The sequence below is a fragment of the Thermobia domestica genome, chromosome 11 (genome assembly GCF_964235325.1).
Source record: "Thermobia domestica chromosome 11, izTheDome1.hap1.1, whole genome shotgun sequence".
NCBI lineage: Eukaryota > Metazoa > Arthropoda > Insecta > Zygentoma > Lepismatidae > Thermobia > Thermobia domestica.
The window spans coordinates 91,342,871-91,370,861 of NC_137464.1; the positions used below are offsets into that span (position 1 = coordinate 91,342,871).

The following is a 27,991-nucleotide window of genomic DNA, read 5'->3' on the forward strand; positions in this document are numbered from 1 at the left end:
TTTTCTCTCCTCCTATCGTTACTGACACTAAAAATGTACATCATTAAGCAAATATAACTACAAAGTTTAAAAATCCACCTGTTGTGCAGATACTCTTTGTGATTTAGCGTGTTTTTCTTTTTTCTTTTCTTTTTTTTTTCATTCGACAGTTAACAACTCAATCTTCAGCATTTTGCTAAGCTTTACTCGTTACAACTTACAGAAATTAAACCTAGAAAATACTTAAATTTGTTGGTTCCTAATGTATACGATTCTTTTAGTATGAATTAAGTGTTTCTTGATGTAGATTACGTCATTATGATTTTTTTCTGACATACTATTAACTCTTAATCCTCTTTTTTTTATCATAGTTTACTAAAAAAAAATTTTCGTAGATCGTTGGGTGGATTCGAACCACCGATATTGGGTTTCATCATTTTCATATTTTCCCCGCAGTTAACAATTGGATTATGTTATTACTGAGTGCTATTCTTTACCTGCTTGTTCATGCAGAAAAACCGTGAGGGAAGTACGCAATTCGTATTTTCCTTGACTTTCGCCATATATATCGCATCGTGTCAGATAATTTCGTGACAGAAAAAGAATTTTAAAGAATTTATAAAAGAATATTAAATTCAGATGAATCCAGGATTGGAAACTATGAACTCAGACAAAAACCTGAATTCCGTTACATTGTTCAATATAAAGAAAATGTTATATAGATACATCAGGCCGAGACAATTAAAGAAATAAAAATAGTTGTTAAGTTAAACCAACTCAACTCATGAATGTAATTGTGAACTTTAGTTTAACATTGGTCTACCTCAGAAAAGAAAAGGAACGAGAAGCAAAGATGCAAAATTTCTTATTTATTTTTTATCGGCGCAAGTGGGATCGTTATTAGGCACAAGTAACGTAAATATACATAAATATAAGCCACTGAGATTCTAAGAAAGAATTCTTTTAGAAAAATTATATCTTTCTTTTAGTTGTCGAGGACTATTAATCTGAAATGCAAAAGGGTTCTTTTCATATAATGAGACATTAGCGTTATTCCTGCATTTTAAAAATTCAAATTTCTCTTCCTGGTAAAGGTAAGAATGTTATTAAATTTAGCTTAATTAAAATGAGTTTTTTCAAGTTTAATTTAGAATATTGGAGATATATTTGTTTAGCTTAAGATCCTATGATTATGCACCTAGGGTACTGGAGACGATAATAGTGAAATAAACTGTAATGGTGGAATGGAGAACGTTGGGGGAAACAAAGGAACTCCGAGAACACTCACACTTACGGTATTTATTCGCCATAAAGTCCAGGAACCCCACGCGCCAGAAATAGAAGTAAAAAATTACAATATTTTTAAATAAAGATTCATAATTGTAAAGGTTCTTCTCATCGTATTTGCCTGTTTATTTTGAATACTAATTACTACTACTGGCTGAAGGACTTTACAAAAAATAAACTACGGAAGTATTTAACAATTTCCTTGAAAAAAAATATCGTTTTAAAAATCCAGCCTAAAAAAAAATATATAAATAGAAGTAACTCGCCTTATGCACAGCAAAATTTATTCCAATTTTGGTTATAGTAAAACCTGTCAACTTGGCCACCTCTCTAAGTTGGCCACCTGCTTATCTTGGCCTAGTTCGTCTTGAACCTGCATTTTCCCATAAGACATTCGTTACTTACTACTCTATAAGTTGGCCACCTGTCTATCTTGGAAGTTGGCCACACTGAAGCAATGTTTATCCTATGATGATAATGATAAATTTACCTGCGTATCTTGGCCCGCAAAATACCGTTTTGTTATTTTTCTTAACTCTTTCATATTCCCATATGAGAGGCAGATGTTCTGTATTTGTGACTGAAGAAAAGAAGCAAGGGTTCGCACGATTTGCTCTTGGAGGTCAATGGCCAAAAGATTACCCTGATAAATGGGTAATTAAGGAAGATGTGAATAAGAAAAAGCACGTACAGGAATTCAGGAAATGGTTGTACATATTTGTTTACCCTGTCTGTTTTGGTAAAACCATTAGCTATATCTCATCAGTGGGGAGCTTTAGTAATGCCGGAAAATTCTCAAGGTTAAAACTAACTATCTCAATTGTCAACTATTGGCATCTGTCGGCTTGTCGAAAGATAGCGGAGTTTTTTTTAGGTATGAATTCCCTCAAGATTTTCCCAAAACATCTTTTGCTCCGAGGGAAACACTTCTAGCTCATTAACAAGAGGTAGTTAACTACAATATTAAAATGTTCATATCTACCAAAAAGAATAAAACAAATACGTCTAAAATGAACCACCATTCAATAACAACTGAAAAGAAATCATATAAATTGCATTTGAATTTCTCAATTTATAACTTAGCTTTTCTTGTTTTCAATCTGAATAACTGAGTGTGCTATAATATCAATTTCAATAAACTACATACATACGCTTCTATTTCATGGTTGTTTGTGTTATTGTGTTTTCAATCCGAATAATCCAATGTACGTACCAGACTAGTTTTCAGGAAGAGAAAAGTATGCACATATATTAAACATACTATAATAATATTTTCTAGTACTGTATATTTTTATGATTACTCTATATATTATTTATAAGTAGCTGTCGTGCCACTGCTTATTAAAATTTTACAATCAAGTAATACTAGAAATCCTATTCTAAACATACACCAATCACACTTGTTTCCTGTAAGTTGGCCACCTATCTAAGTTGGCCATTTTTCGATGGAACCGATGGTGGCCAACATAGACAGGTTTCACTGTATTTTCTGCTGTAGTATATTCTAGCATAAGGTAACTTCACTGTGGCATGAAGATTATAATATGAACATTGCAAGTAAATATAATTTTACTTTGATTCTTGAAATCCAATCCAATCCAATCCAATCCAATCTTTTCAGAAACAAAGTGTTCAGTTTCCTCTCAACCTTTTATATAAAAACAGGTCGGATAAATCACATGTTTTATCAAAAACAGAAGTATGTTTTTAAGTTTTCTTGCTCTTATTTCTTGCTGATATTGATTTTTTAAAAATATTTTTACATTGGTTTGTTGGTTCCTAATGTATACAATTTTTTAAGCATGAATGGGGTGTTTCTTGATGTATATTACGTCATTATATTTTTTTCTGACATTATTGACCTTGAATCCCCTAAGTTTACTCAAAAAAGTTTCATAGATCGTTGAATGGATTCGAAGGTAACCGGACAAAGATATGTTTTGGGGATGTTCGAATTGGCAGTGCAACAATTAACAAGTCGCGTATAGCAGGTGGTTAATCATTAGTCTATTTATAGTTATGATATTTCCACTACTTCCACCGATTTTTAAATCGTTCTAGATTAAAATATAAATAATGTATCAAATTTGTGTCTTAAAGTTACAGCAATTTCCCGAAATTTTCGTATATATACTGCAATATTATCGTTCAATTTTCATCTCTGACTGTGGAAAAAATGCAGGGAAAATCATTCAGACTTAAAGGGGTCATTTTTTTGGACTTAGTCTCTGGAAGGAAGTCTAGGGTTTTTGTGAACAGAAGTGTATAATTCAAGAATTTGCGTGGCAACGTAAACTGTGAAAAAGAAAGATTTATTATTTTCAGTTTTCCTCCCTCAAGTAATTGAACATTTCTACACTAATATGATAAAAATGCTACGAACTGAACAAAGCATTCTCTATGAGTTTTTTTCTACGCGTGGGGGACACGTAGAGAGCTCTAATGGTAGAGCTCTTACCTCTGGTGCATGGAGTCCTTGATCCGATCCCTGCCTGGTAGTCTGGTAAGCTTGTGGTAGACAACATCTTGTCAGTAAGTTTACTATGAATACTCTCGTTTCCTTCCACATTCTCATTCTACCGATTCTTCCATCATCATTCACTTGCCTTAACCATCCGTCTCCCTTAGTCTAAAGGGCTTAAACGTGAGAAGTTAAATTGAAAGTTTTTTTTTTTTTTTTTTTTTTTACGAGTCGGTTTTTTTAAACTTCAATTGTAGTAAATAATTATCATCTTTAATGATAGATTGTGAAATTGAAAGTTTTGAGTTTCTTGTAGTTTAATGACAAATTGAATAAATTATATATTAAAATATTCTTTTTAAATATAATATATTTATTCTGTAGTTTTATCATGTATACTAGGTACATCTCAAATTATTATTTTTACCTTAAAATATCCATTTCTGCCATCTCTTAACGCTTTTATTTTTATTGCAGGATTATTAACAGTATCTACAGGACCTGACACCAAAGAAACATTTCAAAAACTTGGCATGTTTTACGATAGCTGCAGTAAGACGAAATTGAGACCAGTTGACAAATCACCGAGTGAGTGCTCTTCATTTACTTCTTAAGGCGTTCAAGAACTCAAAGAGTATTTTAATAGTTTGCATTATAACTTGCTAGAATATTATTACAACTTTATCGAGTAATTAAGTAAAAGATGCCACAGATTTTTTTTTCCATTCCAGTAGCACCTAATTCTTATTGTTAGATTTTGCTACTCACTAAAAGTACGATAATTACCACGATTTTAACACAGTAATTACCAAACATCAATACAAATATTTAATTGTTGAATAATATTATCATAAATTGGAATTTGAATAAATTATGTAAAATAAAATAACTTCTGATTATTAAACACCATCCTCTTGGTTCTAAAATTATTTGCAGTGTTATTATATTGTAGTATACCAAAACTAAAACTCCGAAATTATTGAAATTTTGTATTTTATAAATGTATGAAAATACTTTAAGGCTAGCTTGAATACTAAACACAAACTGTCTATATTCCATAGATTAAATCAGGGTTGTTCCTTTTTTTTTAAAGATTATTGGGACAAGCCGAAAGCTTATTTTATTTTATCAGACAAACATTATAACTCTCAGACATAAAATATAAAAGGCATCTAAATTACATTCTGATATTTCGTATAAAATAAAACCCTCTAGATTCAGTCAACCACACTTCAAGTCTACATTTCAGTTCTAGAGACTTGCTACTAATTTATACTTACGGAAGTCGTGGATTGACAGAACCTTCAAGGTCGACTTCAAGCTTTAAAAATGGAAAATGTAAGTTCCTTTTCATATTACCTTTGCTAACTGTTTTAGGCCCTTTGCCTCGTATCTCAAACACAGCTTTTATACTCGTTATGGTATTAAAAAAAAAAAAAAAAAAAAAAAAAAAATCACACTCAATTATTGGTTTTACTTCATTACCTCTCACAATATTCTGTATAAAAGCTAGCCTAGCTAGCTAGCTAAATAAAACTAACAATCAAAAGTTCAATTCTCAGTTGATACTCGTATTGCTTATTAATATTTACATAATAATATTGTATTGCTCCTCTTTTGCATACACTCAATCACGTGTTGCCATTCTCGTGTTACACAAACACGTGACGGTACGGAGAGGGATGATCATCGGACTACAGATTGCTGGTAAGGTGCATGACGTAAGAAAGCCATCGAAGGAAAGGAAAGTGAAGATAGCCATATGACATCAGGAATGATGGAGCACAATGCGTTATAAACACAATTAAATATAACAATTTAATTCATATTTTCCTTTATTATTCGTTGCTATTTTAGATATTTATTCCAAATGTTGACATTGGTCAGTTTACATCTGCAACTGCGCAAACAATTAGGTAACGTACTTCATATATTAACATACATATTATCATGATATACATTCTGAGGCCAATTCATCATCTAGAGCTCTGCTTCCACAAGAGACCGATTCCCAAGCATATAATATTACTCATAATTAATACAAAACAAATATTAGAATTTCATAACTCAATTAATTATTTTTATATAACAGTATTTCATATATTCTCTGTTTTGTCGTACACTATTTCGCTGGGATATCATTAGTCAGCAGTACAGAATCATATTACAAATATGGTTAAAAGCCTATTAAAGTACGCACCATTTGTCTGGACATATAAATGCAAATTTATAACAAGTATTATTTTTAATATATTAAGCCATCGTATCCTGACATGTCTATTATAGATCTAGAGGAAGAAAGAATATAGATCCAGTCGCAGAATTATCATGGATTTTGGATTATAATGATTAGTTCATCATATCTACAATTACATTTCACACACACAAAACCAATATTTATACTTCTAATATTTCACCAAATTATGATATTGAAGTTACATGTTGACAACTTAATTTACATCGAATATATTTGTAGATGTTACATGTTACATGATGTAGATGTTACGATCTTGATCTAAAATCGTTATACCTATCATGTCGAAGAAAACGAACAAAACAGACTGTAAATTCCGAGCCGTTAGCGCCAGTACATTGTAGGGCGCAGATTCAGAATGTCCCGATTCTAACTAAACAGTAAGCTACTGTTAGTGGATGAACGAGTTATATAACAGCAACATATGATAATAGAATTATTACCTGTAAACACAAAATAAGGATTCACAAAAGGTAACATTAAAAGAAATTGTAAAGGAAACAAACGGGTCCATTACAATATGGCGATAGGCGTCCTAATGAAGCTATATGGTTCTGGGTTCAATTCTGAAAGAGCATTCTATTCTATTGCGAGGTGATATTAATCTTCAGAATATTTAATAATCTTCAAACAATAACAATATAATTCGAGTTACTGGAATTTTTTCTTATAATAACCATAATAATAAATATGTCAGATGTTATGACTTGATGTGACAATAAATTTTAACAAACAGGAGACGTAACCTCTTGTGGGTAATTAGAGTGATTAAAATTTGGAGTCGATTTTGAGAATTCGATATGACACAAATATAGACACCCCATAGTTCATGAAAGCACTTAGAGAAACTTGCTAGTAGCATAGATTAAAGAACCATGCTTTTTCCTTTTATTATCCCGAAGATTATGGTATAACAATCACATAGTATCTTGCAAGTGTATGTGTGTGTATATATATATATATACTTCAAAATTAAAATAATAAGTTGTAGGAAGCATAGAAAGACACGTTATCGTTTCTAGAACATCAAACTAAATGATACCTGGCCATGGGTAACGAGATATTGAAATAACATCATGAGCTACAAAGGACCGGTATCTCTAACAGAAGAGATTATGCAAACGATTGCGAGAGAAGTTTGTCAGCAATAAATGGCATTGCATTGGATGTGTTCAAAGTGCATGGGTTGAATTGTAAGATTTATACGGGTTTTATCGAAAATATTTTACTGGGTGTACCGCAATCACAATGTCTCCTATATGTTTGGCTTTAAAAACTTTTATTCAGGTAAATACAGCAAAGCTTGACTTAACTTCAGTATAGGGACATTAGTATGATTTTAAATCTTTTAAAAAGGTTAATTCAAAATTTGAATTTTCCTATTTGACCTACACTTTGTATTAATAACACAAACAATGTGAACTCTGAGTTCACTATATGTTTTGAAACTCGTTGTTAAAATTTATGTTAATAAGTATATAGACGTTGTTCACTCAGGGACACATTTAAATTTTGCGTTACAAAAGTGAGTATATTAGTGCAAGGCTAAAGGAAAAATATATTCCTGATAGCTTGATATTTCAGATTCATACTGTAAAAGATACAAGAGGATCACACCAATGAAAGGACTACCAAAGTAAATTTTTTGCCGAGAAGGTCATTTTGCCCCTTGGTACATACCTTGTATGTATTAGGGGACAGTGATTGTTGTGCCTAGGGACAATATTAAATCTAATAATAATCAATTCTTTTTGACGACTAATTTATTTGGTACAAAAGAAACGATAAAGATACCATCCAGAAATCATAGCCTGCTTCCTCTGTTTCACTATTCAATTTTTTGCTCCATAAAATAACTTTAATAACAATATGCGTTTAAAGACAAGTGTAAAAACAGTACATAGAAGTCTTATATAGGCCTACTGCAGTGTTTACTTGTCACCTAAATTTATATGCAGCAAGAAAAATAGTTCCAAATGTCGAAAACAAAAATTAATTTTATACACGAGAGTTTTCTCGCTAACTTGTTTCGCTGCAGTATGCAATAATTTCATGGTATGCAACTTGCTATTGCAGAAATGACCTCGCTGGAAGAAAAATAAAATGACTAAGAAATTCAGAGGGTTGTAGCTACCATGTCTCCTGATATATCCTGTTCCCGAAATGAGCAGCTTCCCTTTTATTTTTATATATATAATAAGCCATTGTTCAGATACTTTCGAACAATTTTCATAAAAACTTTTATTCAAACTATATTTACTTGACGTAAGCTTCATGTTTCCCATCTCAAGTGTAAATAAATTTAACTTTGTTTTTATTACAGTATTTCTCAACCTTCTTCTTATTCTTCAGTATTTAAGTGCCAATTTACTTTGCAGTTTTTGTGCTATTGGATGAGCTTGGTGGTTACCAGCGACCCCACAGTGATTATTCTCACGATCTAACGCCAGTTATTCTCAATCTCTTACGCGTGAATGGGGCACCTCTCTTTGATGTTTATGTAGATCGTGATGTTTATAATACATCAAGATTGGCTGTCTACATCGATCTTCCGCGTCGATATGGAAACATGCCACAACTACTTCATCTCTCACCGTCCGAGGTTAGTATCTCAGGAATATTTGACTTATTGTCTCTTTCTCCAGTTGATTTTTTGGTCAAACGTTTTTATAGAGTAACTTTATACTGAATTGGACTAGAATTGAAACTTTGAGTTTAATAGAATGTCTGAAGTTGTTTGTTAAGAAAGAAACGCCCTCTTCCGCTAGCATCATCGTCACCAAACTCCTTATTCATAAACATCAGAGCGCTATTTCTTATCAAGTACCCTAAAAACGCCATTAAAGAGGCGCGTATTAGCTGTCAAGTCACAACCTAGTACCAAACTGCAGGACTCCTTGGGCCTTATGCAGAGTCGTTCTGACGTGTGATTAGTGTCATGCTAAAGAGTTCGACTAAGACATGTTTCGTGCAGTAGTCAGGCATTTAGTATCACGGTAATCATACGTCAAAACGACTCTGCATATGGCCTCTTGTATCTGTCACGCCAGACTAAGATCCTTGGATAAAAATCTTCTTCTCAATGAAGTGCATATTATGACTTGGCTTCCCTTCCGTTACTAGGATTATAGAACCACTCACCAATTTGGGAAGAATTATATCACAATTGTTATTTTTCGAATTATTAATGTATCGGATGTTGTTAACACTAAATTATACGAAGAGTTTTTGCGTGCGTTGTTAGTGAAAAATGTGTCACGCTCATATAATTACAGTGTGTGATGATAGTTCTTCTTGTTCACTACTATCAATGTTAAAGGGTGCCCCTCCGACTTAGAAATAGTGTTAGTAGGCTATAAATGTTAAGTTTAAGTAATCTCAGATGATTGTTTCCACTAATTTCCAATCTTCTAGTGAAGGAATATTTCGGTTAAAACACTTAGACATCTTCATCAGAAATTCTTCCTCAGTACAGAATTGTCTCCTTCAACAGGATTGAATGTAACAAGATTTTTTTAAAAAAATAATTAATATTCCTTCCTATATTTTTAGCAAGATAGTTTTTTATTTTAATTAATTCATTGATGATAGTTACAATGGTCAGAACACAGATGTAGATTGAAAATAAACAATGACTTTTGCTTCTAAAAAATTGCAAACACTATAGGATTGAATGAATGTATGACTGAATGAATGACTGAGAATATACTATCTTAACCAGGTAACTTACCACAAATTGAGAAAATAGTACGCTTTATGGCTGTATATTAACCTCTTCCTTTGGGGCTAAGAGTTTCTTTAACACCATACATATATTTCTTCTTCACTATTCCTCTTCTAGTTCCTACCGTGACTTCTGTTTACACATTTGTTTTTGTTAAATAATGTCCTAACCAGTTTCTTTCTTTCTCTTAACTATTTTCTGTATAAGTTGCTACTACCAACTGTTGCTAACATTCCCTTATTGGCTTTTTGCTCTACTACATTCTCCTTTGCGCAAAGGATTACTTCTAAGGATTGCACACACTTCTAAGGCCTCTAGTGTTTTAGTAGTTAGTTTTTCGTCTCAAATTTATTCTGAAATTAATAAGAATTAGTAATTTTCGAAGATTTACTTTGCAACTTCTATCCATCAAAGAAATGGATTCGTAACTTAGGATGTACGAGTATCTTGTTTGGTATCTAATCTAAAGACATTTGTCTTTCAAAATTTTTCCGATAACTCTTAAACGTCCAGCTCCAGAATGAACTCCTATGCGTATTGAATCATTTCCTATTCCATTAGTGTGGAGAATGTAGTAGTATATCTCTCCTTTATAACTAAATTAGGTTAATTTCACTTACATCTGAGTATATTGAGTATTATGAAACACTATTATCAAATTATATGCAAACATGTAGAACATAATGCTTAGCAATATTCATGCTTAAATTTAAAACATTTATTTTTGTACTGTAATTCATATTTCAGATGGTGGATACACCTCGTTATGAAGACTTGTTAGATCTTAATTACATTCGTTTTGATAGATTAGTTCCTTTTCCTGAAAATGCCAAAAAGCGCCGGAGACGTCGACGCCAGAGCACGGATCTGGGGGAAGAAAGCAAAGCATACACTTATATAAAGGTAAGGCAATAGTACTATATTCTATTGATAAGGTTAAATGTATTTACACATTAATTTTAACGTGTAAATTTCAAATCCTTTTAGTGGTACTTTGGTAAACATTTTGAGTTCTTTTTAAAAATGTATATGTGTAAATAAGATGTAGAAGTGTTTGTGAATGTTTGAACAGGAGGATGTCTTTATCAATGAATAAACGTATCACATATGTATTTTCCATTCAACGCAAACATTTCAGTATCGTAGATTCTTATCTTTAAAAACCGTGTTGAAGGGATCAGAAAATTTTGTAAGGAAGCAGAAAACTGTTTAATCGTGATAAAGCATTCTATTCAAATAGTATTCTAAATATAGAAAGGATAATTAGTGATCTGTAATTACTTACCGGTCAGTTTATGAACACATATAACTTTCGTCATTTTTAGTTTTATCGGGAAGAATGTCTGTTTGAAGTTTAAAACATAACACAATGGGCCTGATATAATAGAAATACAATTTTCAATGATCGTCGATGAATTTAATTTATACTCGCAAATTGCAAATCTATATATAAAAAAGAAATTTCATTAGCTGTAATTGGTCTTAGAATCATTTCCGTAAAGCTTATTGTTGATGTTAAAGCAGAAGGTGTATAGGATAATTTGAATTGGAAAAGCCTACATCCCACTCATTCAAAATGAATTAATTATTACATTTGCTAATAATAAATTAATCAAGCTCAGTCTTGCAACACTTTGTTGGAATATTTTTAATCTCTTTCAATTAAAGCGTCAGAAACTTGAAAAAAGTTATCGTTAAACATTTCTGCAATTTGTTTAGTTTATAATTTTGGTTTGAAGATATTTGTTTTGATCTCGTTAATTCGTGTTAGTTTCGTATTTACCAGTATATTGATTACTAGCCATGCAGCTCTCATTTTCTTTCTGGATTTGCTAATTTTATTATAGTAATGTAGCATTTTTGCTGCTTGTACAAAATTTTTGTATTTTTTTTTTTTTTTTTTTTTTTATAAATGTCAATATAAGAAATTATATCACCGGGTAAATTCTTTATTTATTGTAATGAATTAGATTGTGTTTAGATATTGCTGATTCTTGCTGTTACCGAATTAATTAAATATACTGTAGTATATATTTTTTTCAAAAGTTTGTTGAAACGGACGAGAACATGAATTGTAAAGTTTCCCAAATATTAAATAAACTTAAGTAACGAAAATAATTCACATTTTCTGTTGAAAAGGCTCTAGCTGTTTTACTTGAATAATTTATACAAAATGAACAGAAGTTAGTTTGTATTTATAACTGAAGAGTAGTAGGTTATTAGTTGATAGACTATCTATGGCATTTACAATCGTCTTAGAATGTAAGATCACTTATACGGATCACTTTTAAACTGATCCATCGATTTTTTATTTGTGTCCAACTGCAGAATTACTTATCTCAAACTTTTTGATCATGAAATTTTGAACAACTATGAGGGTTAGTCAAAAAATTAGTTTCCCTGCTTAAGAAAATAAAACAAGATAGAAATTTTACAATAACTTTATTTGTATCGTAAAGTTCCATTCACAATCTACTTTTCAACGAAATCACTTCCATTATTTAAGCATTTGTCGAGGCGTGGTACAAGGGTTTTTTTTTTTTTTTTTTTTTTTTTATGTCTTCTGCACAGAAATCCCATCCAATGCCTAATAACCATTCTTGGGCTGCAGCTCTTACCTCTTCATCCGAGTGGTATCGTCGCTTTGAAGGTTAGTCTTTCATGAACCAAACATGGAAGTCACACTGTGAAAGATTTGGGCTCTAAGGATGGTGATCCCATACTTCCTACCGAAACTTTGTTAGAAGTTTGCACATTTGTTGTGCTGCATGCGATTTGGATTATCGTGCAGGAGCACAAAGCCTTTGGACAGTTTACCTGGCCGTCGATTTTTAAGTGCTTTGCGCAATCGTTTTAGTGTTTCACAATAAGAAGATGCATACATTGTGGCACCCTTCGGCATGAACTCTATATGCACCAAACCTTCTAAGCCTTCTCTGTCGAAAAACAGTGTCATCATTACCTTTCCCGTAGATGGAAGAGTTCGATACTTTTTTCGAGTCGGGAAGTGGAGTGTTTCCACTCGAGGGAGCTGAGTTTTGTTTCAGGTTAGAAATGGTGAATCCAAGTCTCATCTCCGGTCACAATTTAGTCCAAAACTCATTTCCTTCCTTTTCGTAACGTTACAGAAAGTCAAATGCACTTGCAAAGCGCTTCCCTTTATGTTCCGTCGTCAATAAACGAGGCACCCATCGTGCACAAACTTTATGAAATTTCAGCTGATCAGCAATAATGTTATGCACACTACCATGAGAAATACCCAGTTCATTTGCTATTTTGTCTGTTGGTGTGCAACTATTTGCCAGAATGCATTCATTCACGCGAGCAGCGATTTCCGGATTTCTCGCAGTTGATGGTCTTCCCTCGCGCTCAGCATCGTCAATATCTGTATGTCCGTTCTCAAACATGTTGCGCCACTTCGCGATAGCTTGAAGTGACATTGCATTTTCACTATACACTTCATGCAACTGACGATAAATTTCAGTGTAGTTACACTTTTCCCCACAAAAAAAAAAAAAAAAAAAAACGGATCACTGCACGCATTTCCAATTTGGACGCCACTTGCAGCTGTCAAGACATGTTCACGACTGTTATCAGAATACATGTCTGCAGTGTTGTCACACACTTTCACCAACCGAAACCGCCTTTGACCGAAAATATTTACGAAGGAGTGCAACTAACTTTCTGACTGATCCAGAAAGTTAAAATAAAAATAAAAATAAAAATAAAAATAAAAATAAAAATAAAAATAAAAATAAAAATAAAAATAAAAATAAAAATAAAAATAAAAATAAAAATAAAAATAAAAAATAAACGAAGAAGGAGAGAAACACATATAATTGCACAAATATACTGAAAATATATTGGGTTTTCATTACTGAATTTCTATTGGGGTAAGGAGTAGAAATTGTTGGTGTAGAAATTTAGAACCAGTGTCTGAAGAAAGTAGAATAATATGATATGTGCTTTGCTAAGAGATTAGTTTGTCTTTTGCTGTTTACAACTAATTTTCAATTTTCTTTTAGGATTTTGCGGAACAAATGCGATTAATAAGCATGGAAAAATTTATTCATGATTTTCTTCCCGAAGACCTTGAAAATCGTGATAGAAGAGAAGAAACACAAGGCATTCTATTGTTTTCAACAATGATTACTCAAGTAAGTTTACATTATGGCTCATACTAAAGGGCTGTCTAACAATGGTTGCCTTGATCGCTTTTTATGCGCTACTCCCCAAGTTCGATCGAAGATTAAACACCACTAGTTTACAGGCCATATTTGTGGAACAAAGAACTAAGTAATTGAATCAAAACAAACAATAATATTTTTACTCTAAATGTAATAAAATAAACAATAGATGAACATATTTTAAAATCCTTTATATAAAGTCGAAGAAATATATAAAGAAATATCGAGAAGAAATATATAAAGTCGAAAATACAATACCAGGAATGGGTACTGAGAAACTCTGCTCGAATTTTCATGTGCCATTTTCACTTTTCAATAATTCTTAATGTTGTCAATTATCGTGTTCCTGTAATTGTGACTAATTGTTAAAAAAGTAATTGCAGAATGTTTTGCAGTCGGGTATTCTACAGAATATTCAAAAAGTTAAGCAATCTTGTGAGAAAATAATAAATTTGTTTTCTGCATATAATAAATCTAGAGATCGCAGTAGCCATAACCCTTTTGTGATCAGACGTCCTGGAGAACACTTTTCCAAGTAACGCATTATGTTCTTAGTTATGTTGGCTGTGGCATTGTCCTGTTGAAAGAATGTGCGTTTCAACTTCTCAGCTGATAACGTCATAACAAATTCTCTAACTATTGTCACATACCATTCACAGGTTACTGTCTGTTCAAAAAATGTAATGAAAACGCGATACGTGATGTAATACATCAAACGCCTACTTTCTGTGAATGCAGAGGAAACTCCTTCAGCACATGTGGATTGTCACTGGTCCATACCTGAGGATTTTGAGCGTTATTGTATCCATCTAGATGGAACCATGGCTCATCAGTCCAATGCCAATCATCGAGTTAATTCCCTGCTGGTATTATGAATTTCAGCCAGCACTTTAGCTTTAGGGAGTACGATTTTAAACACTTGCACAAGGCCGTGTGTGCACTGCCAATGGCAAACCCGGACTGGCTCTGCTCAGTACTACTTTGTGTAGATCCTCTGAATCAAAGCATAACTGCTTTTGTAGATATACTCTGTCACAATAAATATACGTAGTTCTAACGTATAGCCTATGGTTGCTGAGTTATTCAGCACCTATAACGAAACACAAAAAAAAATCATAAGATTCCCCAGAATATTGCGTAACTTTTCGAACACGCTGTATAAAACAATAAATAAATATGTTTCAACATTTCTTTTGTTTGTTTGAAGTGTAATAATATTTCTCCAGATAAAGTAATAGAAATATAGTGAATGATTTGTTGTTGCAGTCGGAAGATAACATTGCCACTGCAATAGTAAAATGATCTAGTTTTCAACGAAAATATGCTGTTGAGTGTGAATTTGTGTTCTGACTCTTAAAATTAAGCACATGAATTTAATTCTACGATAATCCAGTCAGGAGTAATATATTTATATTATATTGAAGTTTGAATTATACGTTTTCCGGATTCTCCTTTAGGCTAAAGGAAACAAGGGAAGTAATTCCTCTAGACCAGCGTTTCCCAACCAGTGTGCCGCGGCACACTGGTGTGCCGCGAATGGGCCGCTGGTGTGCCGCGAGGAAATTGAAACAAATTATTAATTCTGTAGGAACCAAATTGCAAGACATAATGGAAAATGTATATTTGTATTTCACATTACTAGGAACTTCTACTATAAATCTACAACTTTAAGTTTTATAGTGTTACTTTTCTGTACATTTTTAATGCTGAAAAACGTATTTATCATTGTCATGACCATTATTGCTTCTTTATTGTTGCAGACTATTTCGTAACTTGAAATTTTAACATATCATTCAATAAATTCAACAAAGCAAACATGTATACAAATTACCTATATTTGTATTTTAAAAGTATAGGAGATTTGTTTATTTGTTCGTTATTTAGTGATCTTTCCTTTTAGTTAAAGGTTAGCTACAGTTTTCGAAAGAGAAAGTGGATTTTTAAAAACCTGAATCCTATATTTCATTGTTTTCTATTTTAAAATTAGAATGAAAAATAAGCATAATGATTTACCACGGGGGAAAATCAATAATCGAGCTTTCTTCTATGTAAGAAGAAGATCAGTAATCACATAAAAATAGCACGGTATTTTATATTTACAAATAATAATAGTATATATATATACCGTAAATACGCGCGTAATTTTCGCCCTCGCATAATTTTCGCATCCCAATTTTGAAGAGCATCTTCTGTATATTTTATTTTCCTGCCAAGAATGGCTTTGCTGCGTTGTCAATTGTTCATTAGGTACCGTAATTTGCGCACGCGGAAACTTTTTGTGAAACAGCATTTCTCCAGGAATCAATTACGGTAGCTAATGAACAATTAGCAACGCAGCAAAGCCATTGTTGTAAGGTAAGAAACCACACGACTTCTTAATCAATTTTTTAATGTTATTTTTCTACAAATTTAGAATTAGTTGTTTGTTGTCAATTCTTGCTACAAAGAAAATGTGTACCGGTATTTTCGTGTTATTTTGACTGGGGAAAAAATTAGATGATGTTCACTGATGTGGCTATTTTTTTTTCCGCATAATTTACGCACCCTTGTTTCAAAACAACTTTTTTCGTCTTAAAAAGTGCGAAAATTACGCGAGTAAATACGGTATATATATATATAATATGGGTGTGCCGCGAGAATTCAAGTTACACCTGTAGTATGCCGCAAGTTGAAAAAGGTTGGGAAACGCTGCTCTAGACTAAAGGAAACGAGAACAGAAAATTAATAGAGTTTCAATACATAACTGTATTCAACATATAGTATTTTATATTGGTGAAAATTATTATTGTTGTTACTGTTATAATTTTCAGATTTTTCTTATCAAAACCACGAACTTAGCAGTAAATCCAGTACAAAGAGGAAAAAATTAACAAAAATATTAACCTAGTCAGAAAATTAATAAATTTATATAGGTATATACATATAATTGAATAATAATAATAATAATAATAATAATAATAATAATAATAATAATAATAATAATAATAATAATAATAATAATAATAATAATAATAATAATAATAGTAGTAGTAGCAGTAGTAGTAGTAGTAGTAGTAGTATAATATTATTAAAAGAACAAGTTTTATTATGACAACTTATGAAACTCTAGTTTGTTGTATCTGGAGACGAAATTAAATATTTTTGCATTTTGAAACTGGAATGTAATTCCATGCAGAATGCAACAAGCAATAAAACTCTATAATGAATGATAACGTAAGTTAAGTATTATTTTAAGAAACAAGACAAAAGTAAAATGTATAATTAATGTACAGTATACATGATCCTTAGTAATTCTGTTATTTTATTACAGGATTGATCAATAATTTAGATGTTTTATATTTATCAATGTATAAATAAGTTCCGTTTCAAAATATTTATTGTCAATATCTATATCAAGCCATTTTTGTCACACTGATAAAATGTAATAGCAAGATATTCATTACTCTCAGACAGTAAGAAGCTTGCATTGGTATGTTTGTAATCACCAATAATTTGATTAGAATTTATTATAGAAGAGAAATAAGTTTTTGTGCTTAAGTACTTTTCTCTTATACTTTTCATCCAGAGTATTGCATAATATAAATAAGTACTCTATATAGTCTACTTGTTTATATTTTTCTTGCATTCTTATTACTTCCTTTGTGACAGATTCTTCCTCGTGAAAAGGAGGTAATTAGTAAATTCCAAAGAAGAGGAGCACATGAAAGTTACACTATGAACGAGCTACAAAATAATTTTGGTTTTGTAAGTAGAAAAACATTTCTATTACATACATACTTAAAATAAATATCCCATTAATCTTTTCCGCATTTTCAGTAATAAAGACAAAAACAGCTTACGGTTTCTTCATAGATATCTGATATTTACAACGTAGATGACATAAGGTAATCAATGTTTACGAATTATTTGTAGGATACAGGCGAATATTAAATGTTTTAAGTAGAGATGCAAGGGCTCGAAAAAAAACGGCTTTTTTGGAAAAAACTCGTTTTTTTCTGCTTCGCTTTTTTGCTTGGGAAATTTTGGGCTTTTTTTCAAAATTCTGCTTTAAATTGATAAAGCAGACTTTGTTTCGCTTCTCTATAACACAAAAAGTCATTTAATTAGTGATTGATGCTGATAATAATATAAAACCTCGAAAATAAACTATGAATTTCGAAAAGATATTTCAAACAATTTTTCTTCAACATATTTACATTATGAATTCCACAGGATTAACCAATGTATATAATAAGAATTTTTTAACCTCCTATATACAAAAGTAAGCAAAGTTGGCAAGAACTATGGTTGTTTTTGAAAATGCCAAAAACCCGTTTTGGGGGGGGGGGATGTTTAAATCAGGCTTTTTTGGTTTAATCCAGGCTTTTTTGATTTAGATTTTTTGCTTTATGTATTTATATTGCATATTCACAGAAATAAGTTTGTTTCGCCTTGGTGTTATTATGCAACAGAGGGGTTATGCCGGAAGAACTCTCATAAGCTTAAAGAAGTCCGGTCAGTAAATTTCTTAAATTGAGAATTTCCCGCCCTAGCCATCGGGAAAATCCCGTCATTACTTGAAATGTAAGACAATAACGGGAAAATCCTGTTATTGTTTTGCATGTAAAATTTAAAGGTCAACGTATCATAATCAGTACGCTAAAACTGAGGTATTAAATTACAAATTTAGTACGTACATATCATTGAAAGTCCAATCCAAGCTAATGTTGGAAGCTACATAGGCAATCGATAAATTTTGCCAATTTCTATCAATATATTTAAGCAATCTTGGCTTCCTTATAAAACAGAAGGCATTTAGGCATGCAGAAATATACAATTTGGTTTCGTTTCGCATGTTTAGGCTTAACATCCTTACGAAATACCGAGGTTATCAAGGAGAAGAGTTTCGCTTAAACTGACATCCGAACGCTACTTGGTTTACGCATGAAAGAAGGGTTGTGGTTCGACCGAGAATTGAACATGGGACACTTTGATTAAAAGGTGAAAAGGAAATAAAACTAATGCAGATGGTTTGATATCTGGAAACGTCACCATGAAGTTCACACGATTCGCATTTTTCATTCTTTTTATTTATTTGGTTTAAACCAGTTATTAAAAAAAAGTTGGTGTAAACCAGCCAACCCTAAAAGTAAACACTTCTTTTTATTTATTTATTTATTTATTGAACAAATTCCCAGATACAGCATAACTTTGCCATTTTACACAGGGACATGCTAACAAAAGAAAGAAAAAAAAACAAGACAACAATAACAACATAGGAAAAAGAGTGTAAAAGTAAAACTATTCCGTCAAAGCTCGTTTAATTGCTCTTTCAAACACTGGGTAGCTCGAAAAAAATGTCCACATCAGTTGTTACTTGATTATAACAGTTTGGTATTCTATAAAAAAGAGACCTCTGTATAACAGCCAACCTAGGACGGGCAAGATGAAATAGGTGGGTATTCCGGGTGATGCGGGGAGGGACACGTAAGGATAGCTCCTGAAGTAATATTTCCGATCTTAAGCTTCCATTAACTATTTTATGTAGATATTTCAGGTCAGAGATAATTCTGCGTACTTCAGGAGTCTGAATATTAAGATGTCGCAAGAGCTCCTTCTTAGATAATATTCGAAGTGCAGGAACACGAAAACGGACTATAGCGATGAAGAAATTGAGAACAGAATCAAGTCTGGAGAGATGTGTAGGTGCTGCCATGGCCCATATGGGAGAGCAGTATTCGATCTTGGGCGCTATTAAAGTCTTATAAAAAGTTGCTAATGAAGAAACAGTGCGTAGTTCGGTGAAACGATAAAGAAGTCCCAACATGCGCATTGAATTCTTTAGTATTGAGGAGATGTGGTCAGAGAATGTGAGTTTTGAATCAAAGATGACACCAAGATCGTTATGACTAGCAGAATGTGTAATAGGGGAATCGTTGAAATGGTATGTGGAGGGGACAGGAGACTTTTTCAAAGTAATAGTAATACTGTCACATTTCTTAATGTTGAGTTTCAAGTGCCATATTTCACACCAGCCTGTAAGGTAATTTATGTCTTCCTGTAGAGCAATTGTGTCATGGAGACACGATATTTCTCTGTATAACCTACAATCGTCAGCAAAAAGCAGAAGGCCACTAGGTTGAGCTGATAAGTGCGTGTAGAGATCATCCATATACAGGACAAACAGCAGAGGCCCAAGTACACTCCCCTGAGGCACCCCTGAGATCACGGGTTGGGGGTTAGAAGTCACCCCTGAAAGAACAACTCTCTGTTTACGGTCCTTCAAGTAGCTTGTGATTAGAGAGAGAAATTTGCCATGTACATTAAATCTATTGGAGAGTTTATGAAGAAGATGAATGTGACTGACAGAATCAAAGGCCTTCGAGAGATCAAAGTAGATAACATCTAATTGGGTATTGTTATTCATACATTTGACTGCACAGGAAAGAAGAGTATTTAAGTTTGAGAGACTTGAACTTTTCGGTAGAAAGCCGTGCTGAGAACTATGGATGTAAGGTGAGGTGAATTTAAGTAGCCTGTCTTTGATTATTTTTTCGCAGATAATTGATATTACAGAAAGAAGAGATATTGGCCTATAGGAGGATACATGATCTTTAAGTCTTGATTTATATATTGGGGTCACGTGAGCTAGTTTCCAACTGGTGGGATAATACCCTTCCTTGAAGCATCTATTGAATAAGATAGATAGAGGAACCGCAATAACTGAAGCAGTTTTGTTGAGAAAGAGAGGACTAATTTTATCGGGTCCAAGTGATCTATGTGGAGATAACGATAGCAAGAAGGCCAAAACTTCGCCCGGGGTGGTAGAGAGAATGGACAAGGTTTCCGAACAGATGGGGTGGAGAGGGGGGAGATGGGTTGTAGAGGGAAGGGAAGTAAATGTTTTGCAGAAGTAGTTATTGAAGAGGTCTGGTCTTTGATCATCACTCGCTACAGTATTTTCATCTTGAACTGTTGCCGGTATGCCCGGAGATTTTGTTCTAGATTTAATTACAGACCAAAAGACTTTAGGGTTACTAACAGTAAAATCACCAATTGAGTCCATGTATTCAAAATATTTACGCCGCTGTACCTTCTTGGCAAGACTTCTAATTCTAGCAAAGTTTTTGTATGTGTAGTCACTCGGGTGTGATTTCCATAGAGTCCAGGCAAGCTTTTTGTTTTTAAGAAGTTCACAAAGTTCATTGTCGTACCAGACCGGAAACCTGTTCGATTTTGATGCTTTCACCGGCACAAAGTCCTTTATGTCTGAGTGGACAACAGATGTAAATAAGTCCACAGCGTCGTCAACAGTTCCTACCTCTAACAAACACCAAGGAAACAGTTCAATAGCCCGGCAGATGTCACCCCAGGGGGCTTTCTTCCAAAGAAGTTGTGACCTACTTTTGAGGGGCTGGTTTTTAGTAGTGGAGGGGAGGAAATCGAAAGAAACATCCAAGGAATCGTGATCCGAGGGAAAAAGATTTTTGCATGGGACAACACAACGAGGTTCTAAGTTAGAGAGAATATAGTCAAGATTGCTATTATTGCGGGTATTATGCATATTATGTTGACCTAGACCAAGTCCATGAATAAAATTGTCCATGAAATAACTGTCGTTTCTATCTTTAGCGACGCCATGCTTGCTGTCCTGCCACGTGATGGAAAGGTTGAAATCACCCAATAGGATGACGTCACCGTGTGACAACGCATGTAACAGTGAGTCATGGCAAGCTTCTAAGATGTGCTGGGGGGTGTTCTTGTGCGGCCTATAGAAGCACCCAATAAACACAGAACGACGCTTTGGAATAAATACTTCCACCCAAATAAGTTCACAATCCCGTTCGAGATCCAGTCTTCTCTTGCTCTTCCACTTATTATTTACACACATCATCACTCCACCTCCACGAGTTATGCGGTCTTTACGATAAATGGTGAAATTATTAGAAAAGCTAATTTCACTGTCGTTCACTGATTCATTCAGCCACGATTCGGTCACTGCGAAACAATCCAGTTCCCTTATCTCACCTAGGTTCAATGAGCACTCAAGTAATTTGTTTTTAATGCTACGAACATTTTGATAATATATATTGAAAGCACTGGTGTAATATGGACAGGGTGGGCCAGGGTTTACGTGAATATCACCACAAAGGAGGAGAAAACAAACGAGAATGAGGCATTGTTTTTTTGCTTTTGACTCATACCTTGGCACAAAATCACTGGTAGTTCCTCCGTCACTGTTAGCAGTACCAGAGAGAGCACATGGCGGTCCTCTTGGTATGAAGGCAGCAGCAATAAAATGAAATGATCTTCCACTACACTTCAGTCCATGTTTCATTGGCAATGCTTCACTTGGGAAAGTCACAGCACCGATACTACATGAAGACAGTAGAGCACGCACATAAACACTACACACAACCACGAAAAAAAGGTAAACAATAAGAGCACCACTTTGCATCGACTTCGAGCTTGACGCCATTTTGAACCTCTTCTTTTAAAAAAGTACACAAATAACTAGCAAAATAATATGTATTATTTTTATTTCAAAATATTCCAACCCTCTTTTTGAAACAAAATAAAATTAAAATAAAACTTAAGAGAAATACTTAGATTTATATGATACATTCAAAGGCTGCACATCTAGAACTTTTGGTTCTGTATATTCTTGAAATTCTACAGTTAAGTTTTATATAACCACCATCACGGTTTACCCAATCCTCAAGTTTTCTGAATTTTTAACAAGAGGGATTCAACATACCATTACGGAACTCCCCCCCCCCCCCCAAAAAAAAAAGGACTACGGAATATATTTAAGTTAAGCTAAATACAACTGCACAACAAACATGACTGAGTGATTAGTTTTTGCGCTTCTATCGGTAAGTCCGGGATTCAACCAGCATTCGACCATTCTGACAAAGCTTTTCTTCATTCCATCTGTGAATGTAGAAATAGTGCGTGTACTGTGAGTTGGCCGACTTCCTTTCTTATTGTTTTTAAATCGTTATTATTACTAATTACCAGCAGTGACGGTTTTACGAAGGTTAGGGTACGGTCTTTCGGACTGAAGCCCGTTCCCCAAAGTTACGGAATGTCTGCAACAAACGAAATATCTATTAGTTATGCCTTTACTCATAAATTTTAAGTTCCCGTCAAATAAAAATTACGTATGTTTAGAAAAACTAAACATTAGTAAGAAAAACCGTTCCCAAAATACTTTTCTAAATCCGCCACTGATTCTCAGTATAAAATGATTTTTAAGGTTGTATCCGGAAGATTATTGCTAAACATATAAACGAAACGAAATATTAGTTATGCCTATACTCATAAACTTCAAGCACCTCCCAAATAAAATTAGGACTTTTTAGGAAACGAAACAATCAGAAAAACCCCCCCTAAAGTACTTTTCTAAATCCGCTACTGATTATTTGTATAAATTGGTATTCAAAGTTGTGTCCGGAAAATTATTGCTAAATCACTTCACAGCTACAGTATAACAGAAATGTGGAAGTACGGCTTGATGGATATATTGAGAAACGTACGCTTTGACGGATAAATAGAAAAACAGGCAAGTTTAACTTTTGCTAGAGTACTAAGCAGCTAGAAGCTAGAGTACTAAAAGCTCTTAGAAATGAAACACGGATGACAAACTAAAATGATCTAGAGAAGAAAAAAGATGTCGAAAACTCAAAAGTTAAAATAAAGTTAAATAGCCTCTAAAATTGCCCTCAAATACTACATTCTTCATGTTAGCTTTAATTCGTAAAACACGTGCTCCATCCATCTTGATGGTGAATTTCAGAGCGAAATATCGCATTTAGGTCATGGAATTCTTATCTAACTATAGAATATACTATAAGAAAGCTATTTAGATAGAAAAATCATGAAAATGAAAAAAGCCAAAATTTCCAAAATTCTCGTTTTTTCCCAAAAAAGCCGGCTTTTTATGTGAAAAAAAAACCATCGATTCAAAAAAGCCGGCCTTTTTGCATCTCTAGTTTTAAGTATATGGGGGTACCCAAAAGAAATTGAACTAATTTTTTGGTGGGCAGAGCTTTTGTAGGAACATGTTTTGCCGCTAGGAACGCATAGAGCGAACATCCCTGAGTCAGTAAGCCGAGTGCCGTCTCTGAAGAAAGTCAGGACTAGTTTCGGCAAAGTTTATAGTGACAACTGTTTTTGTATGATCGTCAGTTTTGCAATAGCTGATTTTCGTAAACAGCGTGCTACGGTGAAATTCTGCTTTTTGCTTGGAAAAAGTGGAACAGAAACTCTTGATGTGTTAAAACCGGCGTACAAGGACGATGCTTTAAGGAAAACTCAAGTGTTTGAGTGGTTTTCCTGTTTCAAAAATGGTGAAATGTCAATTGATGACAAACCTCGTCCTGATCGTCCTTCCAAGGCCCGAACACATGAAAATGTTGAAAATATTCGTGCAATTATCAACAAAGATCGACGACGGACCATTGAGGAAATTGTGGAGCTGTCGGGGATAATTTGGAGTTCAGTGCAGCGAATTTTGACGGAAGAGTTGGGAATGAAAAGGGAGTAGTCTGTCAAATTCGTGCCACGACTGCTGACTTTGCTGAACCAAAACAAGATCACGTGGAAGCATGCTGTTCTTTGAAAGAAGAGTCCGGGAATGATCTAAGTTTTTAAAAAGAAAACTATCACAGGTGAGAAAACTTGGTACGAAAAAGAGACATGAAAGTAAAGCGTGTTGCTGATGTTGCTGAGGGGAAGAAAAAATGACGAAGGTGCTTCCAAGCATCACGAAATACGAATTTAAACAATGTTTTAAAAATGCAATAAAAAATTATACAAGTGTATTAGTGCAAGTGGAGAGTACTTAGAAGGGGATTGAAGGTTTGTGCTTAAAATGTGAATAAATAAGTTTACAAAAATAAGTTCGGTTTCTTTTGGGCATCCCTCATGTGTGATATGTGATATATAAACTTGAGTCCTTTGCTAGAATGGATTATGTTAAGTTTTTCCTATACGCTTTATTTGTCATTTCTAGGAAATATATCGTCTGGTGTATTACGATATGAGATCCATCAGTCAGGAAATATCAGAAAATCTTTATATTTTTCTATTATACTGAGTATTCAATAAAGGATTGACTACGTGAAATTTTACTTTAATTCTACTATTTTTTACCTATAAGAATAATATTAATTCATAGTTTAACGCGCCACAGTTATGTCCTTTAGGCTAAAGAAGACTGATAATTAATGGGAGTGACTAATTGTGAAATTAAACTTTTTATGCTCTCACAACTGGGAATGGTACTCAGAATCATATGCACCAAAGGCACATGCGCTAGCCACTAGACCAGTGGGGAGGATTGTGTTCACTTAGATAGCTAGAACTTCTTTACATCGCTCTATAGTAGGCATATTACTATAAATGTAGGGAGAAAAAGTAGTTTTAACATGAATAAAAAAGTCATTTTTATTTATTTATAAAATAGTCATTACTGAATAGTCATTACTAAATAGTCATCACTGAATAGTCATTTAATTAGAATTTCGAAGCATGAAAGGAAGAAAAGAAATTAAATAGTGCTTGAAACATCTGCTGATTATCATTTGTTCCATTCATTGAGCCAGCATCTTAGGGATGACAATTCCGAACCCCTTTTCGAAATGACCCATGCAGTAGACGTTTCTTTGGCTCACGTCCCGCTGAATACTACAACCGTGAGATTCATAGTCTGTTCGAGCATTGGAGGCAAGTTGTTGCTTCTGATGAGCACTATTCCCAATTTTCTAGATATATCCATCATTGTGTGAACTTTCTCTTTGAATGGTCAATATCGAACAGAGCTTTTTCGGTAGCTAATACAATAAATACGGGGACCCCACTATACTTTATCGCCTCTATTTGTTCAATTAAATCATATCATGCTGCAGTTAATACTGAAATATTTATTCAAAAAGTATAAACAAAATCTTAATAAGAGTTTTCGGAAATTTTTTTGCAAAACAAAACTCACGCTCAATGGTAAAAATTTACACCCTTTTACATTTTTCTTTTTATTTATTTATTTTTTTCAGGAGAAATGGTGAATGATTTATTGAAAGTTGTTAACAAAACATTTATTTATAAAACATTAACAAAATCACCTGAGTCGATTTTGAAGAGAGAGAAAGAACTTACTCGCAAGAAAAATTTATCCCTTTCGGATTTTCCCGAGAAAAGCGGCTTATACCATATTAAATGAAATATTGATTTATGAAATGTATACAAATATCAAATAATACTTCCGATAAAGTAGATACCTTCAAATATCTAGGATCAATATTAACAGACCAAAACCGTATTCACGAGGAAATTAAATGTCGACTGAAAGCAGGGAATTCATGTTATTATTAGTTCAAAGTCTTTTGTCATCGTGAATTCTGTCGAGGAATTTGAAGCTTAAAATATATAAAACGATAATCATGCCTGTTGTTCTGTATGGTTGCGAAACATGGTCGCTTACTTTGAGAGAAGAACGTAGACTGAAAGTATTTGAAAACAAGATCTTAAGACGAATATTCGGACCCTAAGGAACGGGAATGGTGAATAGCAGAAACTTCATAAAGACGAACTACATAATTTATATAATTTGCCAAACATTCTTAGGGTCATTCTTAGGGTCATCAAATCTAGGGGCTCAGGTGGGCAGGTCATGTAGCCAGACTGGTAAAAAGTAAGAACCCTTTCAAAGTTTTAACTTGGAGTCCAATCGGAAAGCGAGCATTAGGAAGACCTAGGCACAGATGGAAGGACAATATTAAGATGGATCTCACAGAAATAGGAATACAAAGTAGAAACTAGATCCAGTTGGATAAGGATAGAAGTCAATGGAGAGCTTTTGGGAACGCGGTATTGAACCTCCGAGTTCCATAGACCATAGAGTTAGTTAGTTAGAAATGTATATAAGATCGTTAGAGCCGTTTCCGAGATATTCATATTTTGTTCTCTTCACTTTCCAGTAAAGTACACTTATTTTTAGTAATAGGAAGAAAATTCGAGAAGTGAACTGTGGAAAATCTTAAAAAAACTTAAGTTTAAAATTTTGGGCCTTATATGTTGAATATATTTCGGAACTTCAGCCGAACCCGGAAGAAGAGACTGAGGGGCATGTAAAAGTGAAGATTTCAACGTGAAAGTACCATGGAATATGTAAATCTGTTGAAATTTTGAATCCGGAATTTATTTCATGATCATAACATTTCCTTCTTTCATATCCTTGCTCTAAAACAAAATTTATGCTGCTCATGTCATTAAGTAGTCAGACAAAGTAATTCATCTGGAATTTCAATAGTTTAGAATCAAATAGCGTATCGGTGTGGAAAAGTCAACATATAATAAGCCTCAGTTCATTAAGATATAGAACAAATATAATTAGATAAGAGTTAAGTTTCTTACATGACTCTACAAACTTCCTTTGCTGCAAGTATTAAATGAAGAAAATTGCTATGAAATATAAAAATGCAACTCAAATTAGCGAGTTACGCAGTGTATCATTATTATATATTCTCCTATATCTTTTTCATTCTTAACATGGTAAGATAAGTCAGGAATTGAATATCATAATTGCATTATATATATTGATTTTTCATATGTCATCAATACAAATAATAATAATAATAATAATAATAATAATAATAATAATAATAATAATAATAATAATAATAATAATAATAATAATAATAATATATTATTTGTTTTGCTACTTTAACAGGTAAAATGGGAAGTCCTTCTAACGCAATTATTTGGAACAGAATTTCAACCTAATCAAACTTTTTATGTGTTAGTTCCTGAATACCTCATTAAACTCACACGAATGCTCAAGAAATTTGATAACAGGTAATGGTAAACGTACAGGTTAAACATTCGTAAACGTAAATCTGCTATTATTACTGATTATTATACTGAATTTAGAAATATTGAAATTTAGGCTTAACTTTAATGTAATACGATTACTTTCTGTAGGATAATTATAACTAAAGATTCGAATATATTTGTATGGAGGGAATATGTATTTACCTATTTGGGAGATGATTCATTATATTAAACGAAATAAGAAAACGTGTATTAAAGAAGGTCATAAAATGTATTATTTTAGATCC

The 27,991-nt window shown here is 33.1% G+C and overlaps 1 protein-coding gene across 1 annotated transcript in view; it reads left to right on the plus strand.

Annotated features, from left to right (window-relative positions):
• Positions 1 to 27,991, plus strand: part of LOC145664278 (neprilysin-1-like) — a 112,340-nt gene that overhangs the window by 43,273 nt on the left and 41,076 nt on the right. The window contains exons 3-8 of the mRNA XM_081730811.1: positions 4,205 to 4,315; positions 8,360 to 8,583; positions 10,453 to 10,608; positions 13,731 to 13,862; positions 17,541 to 17,636; positions 27,604 to 27,728. Of these exons, the coding sequence (XP_081586937.1) occupies positions 4,205 to 4,315; positions 8,360 to 8,583; positions 10,453 to 10,608; positions 13,731 to 13,862; positions 17,541 to 17,636; positions 27,604 to 27,728 (844 nt within the window). The remainder of the gene's footprint in view (positions 1 to 4,204; positions 4,316 to 8,359; positions 8,584 to 10,452; positions 10,609 to 13,730; positions 13,863 to 17,540; positions 17,637 to 27,603; positions 27,729 to 27,991) is intronic.